This window comes from Molossus molossus, unplaced genomic scaffold, assembly GCF_014108415.1.
Source record: "Molossus molossus isolate mMolMol1 unplaced genomic scaffold, mMolMol1.p scaffold_m16_p_13, whole genome shotgun sequence".
In the NCBI taxonomy this organism is placed as follows: domain Eukaryota; kingdom Metazoa; phylum Chordata; class Mammalia; order Chiroptera; family Molossidae; genus Molossus; species Molossus molossus.
The window spans coordinates 68,271,809-68,273,998 of record NW_023425348.1 but is presented as its reverse complement, the minus strand read 5'-3'; the positions used below and the strand labels follow the sequence as shown (position 1 = coordinate 68,273,998).

The window sequence follows — 2,190 nt, the reverse complement described above, 5'->3', positions numbered from 1 at the left end:
TTTAAAAAAATGATTTCTTTGTTTTGAATGGTTTTCTAGATCAGAGAGATTATCAGTCAGTAATTTTGGACAAGATATGAATGGATTATCAAATGTTTAATAAAGCTGCATTAGGATTGTTCTGGAAATTTTCAAATTTATCATAGGAAGGTCTGACATATAAATTTTTTTTCCTTTATTGACTTTAGAGAAAGAGGGAGAGGAGAGGGAGGGAGAGATAGAAACATTGATGAGAGAGAACATCGATTGGCCACCTCCTGCATGCCCCCCACTGGGGATCGGGCCCACAATCTGGGCATGTGTCCTGACCGGGAATCAAACCGGTGACCTCTCAGTGCATGGGTCGATGCTTAACCACTGAGCCACATCGGCCAGATCTGACACATACATTTTAAAATTATTTCCCCACATCCATAGTACACCTCCACCCTATTTATCTGTCAGGCATATTAAAATAGACATGTTACCCTCCTTTAAGACCTAATTAAAGAACAGTTATGATGATCCATGAATTCTCCAGTTGGGCTGGGAAGGTGTTGATGGCCACACTGGTGCTGGTGGCTCCACTGTGGCCTACAGCCTGGGAGTCCTCGGGACAGATGGCAGCGGGACTCCGGAAGCACCAGCCCTCCGTGGGAACCAGCATCCGTGGTCCAAGGTCCGGCTATATTACAGAATCAACAAATACTAATGCAAGTACAGAGATTTCCAGCCTTTTGGATGAAGTGCCCAAACACAGACACAGCACTGGAGTTAACCAGTGGAAGAGAAGAAACCCTCAGAAGCTTATTCAAAGGAAGAACAACATAGACGCTTGTCCTGAATGTGGTCACGTGAAACAGAAACATGTCCTTTGTGGCTATTGCTATGAGAACGTGTGCAAGGAGACTGCAGAAAGCAGGAGACAGATAGGGAAACGAGAAGGGGGCCTTTGAAGGCTGCTGCTGTAGAGACCATGGTACTGCACACAGGAGACGCCTTCTGAATAAGACCAGGGCAAGAGGATCATTGACGGGACAGGGAGCAGCCATCTGGTCCACCCAGAACTGACCCCAGAGATGTTTAAAGAGGGTAACTTGACATATAACGTTTCTCCTGAGAGAGAGGAAGTTTTCTTTGTTTTTGATCTTTTGTGTCTGTTTTAAAATCATCAATATAGCTTAAAACATTCTTCATAAGCAGTTAGTTTTGTGTGGATAATTTGAACACTATATCAAGAATAAAGACTGTAAATGTCTGTTTAAGCAGAGGCTCAGTGGATTTATATGTCTGTTTCTATTATAAGGTTTTTGTGGATTTTTTTTTATCCTAACCCGAGGACGTTTTTCCATTTTTTTTGTTCAGGTAGAGTGGGAGGGAGAGAGAGGAAGAGAGAGAGAGAGAGAAACATCGACGTGAAAGGGACACATCGAGTGGCTGCCACCTGCACAGCCAACCAGGGCCAGGGACAAACTGCAACCGAGGTACATGCCCTTAGCGAAAACCAAACCCAGGTCTCTCGGGACTGCAGGCCAATGCTCTAACCGCTGAGCCAAACTTGCCAGGGCTATTATAAGGTTTTAAGTAAACATTAAAGTTTCAGGACAGAACAATAAATTAATTTAAAATTCATACCAAGAAAAAAAGAGTATCTATGAATTCGTCTGAGGCAAAACTCTGCTGTCTTCTATTCCTTCCTATCCAATCCCAAAAAAAACAATGGACTATGAATCCTTGTTGATTCTAACTGTAAAATATGCTTCAAAAGTCTCAGCGGACATACAAGACCCTTCACAAAATTTCCCAATCTTACTTTTAATGGACATTTGTCATTTTTCTGGCCAGCATCTATTTCCCTCTATTTGGGCAAATAGCAACCAAATAGATTAGATCATCTATTTCCCTCCATTAGTACAACTTGATAGGATTCTCCATCAAGGGGCCCTGCTCTCTCCAAGCTAAGACGTGTGTAAGTTGTACCAAGCAGATACTGTCTCACTGAACTCTGATGTTTAAGGAATATCACTAAAAATGATTCACCCCACGAGGCTGCCTGAAAACACACCTATTAATTTCTGGTGCTCTAGTTCCTATCTATCTTGAATCCTGGCTCTCAGCATTTGCTATGATTCAGTGAGTAGCACTATATGTTTCCAATAAAGTGTGTGTACGTGGGGGGGGGGGGGATGTTTGCCATGTGTTATTCCATCA

General features: G+C 42.7%; 1 protein-coding gene across 1 annotated transcript; it reads left to right on the top strand.

The window, feature by feature from the left end:
• Positions 1-500: 500 nt before the first annotated feature.
• Positions 501-935, top strand: LOC118628642 (39S ribosomal protein L32, mitochondrial-like). The gene has a single exon (XM_036259595.1). The coding sequence runs from the start codon at positions 501-503 to the stop codon at positions 933-935; it is 435 nt and encodes a 144-aa protein (XP_036115488.1).
• The last annotated feature ends 1,255 nt before the right edge of the window (positions 936-2,190 follow it).

Excerpts from the sequence above, each read along its gene's own strand:
- LOC118628642 (XM_036259595.1), top strand. The coding sequence starts at position 501 with ATGATCCATGAATTCTCCAGTTGGGCTGGGAAGGTGTTGATGGCCACA.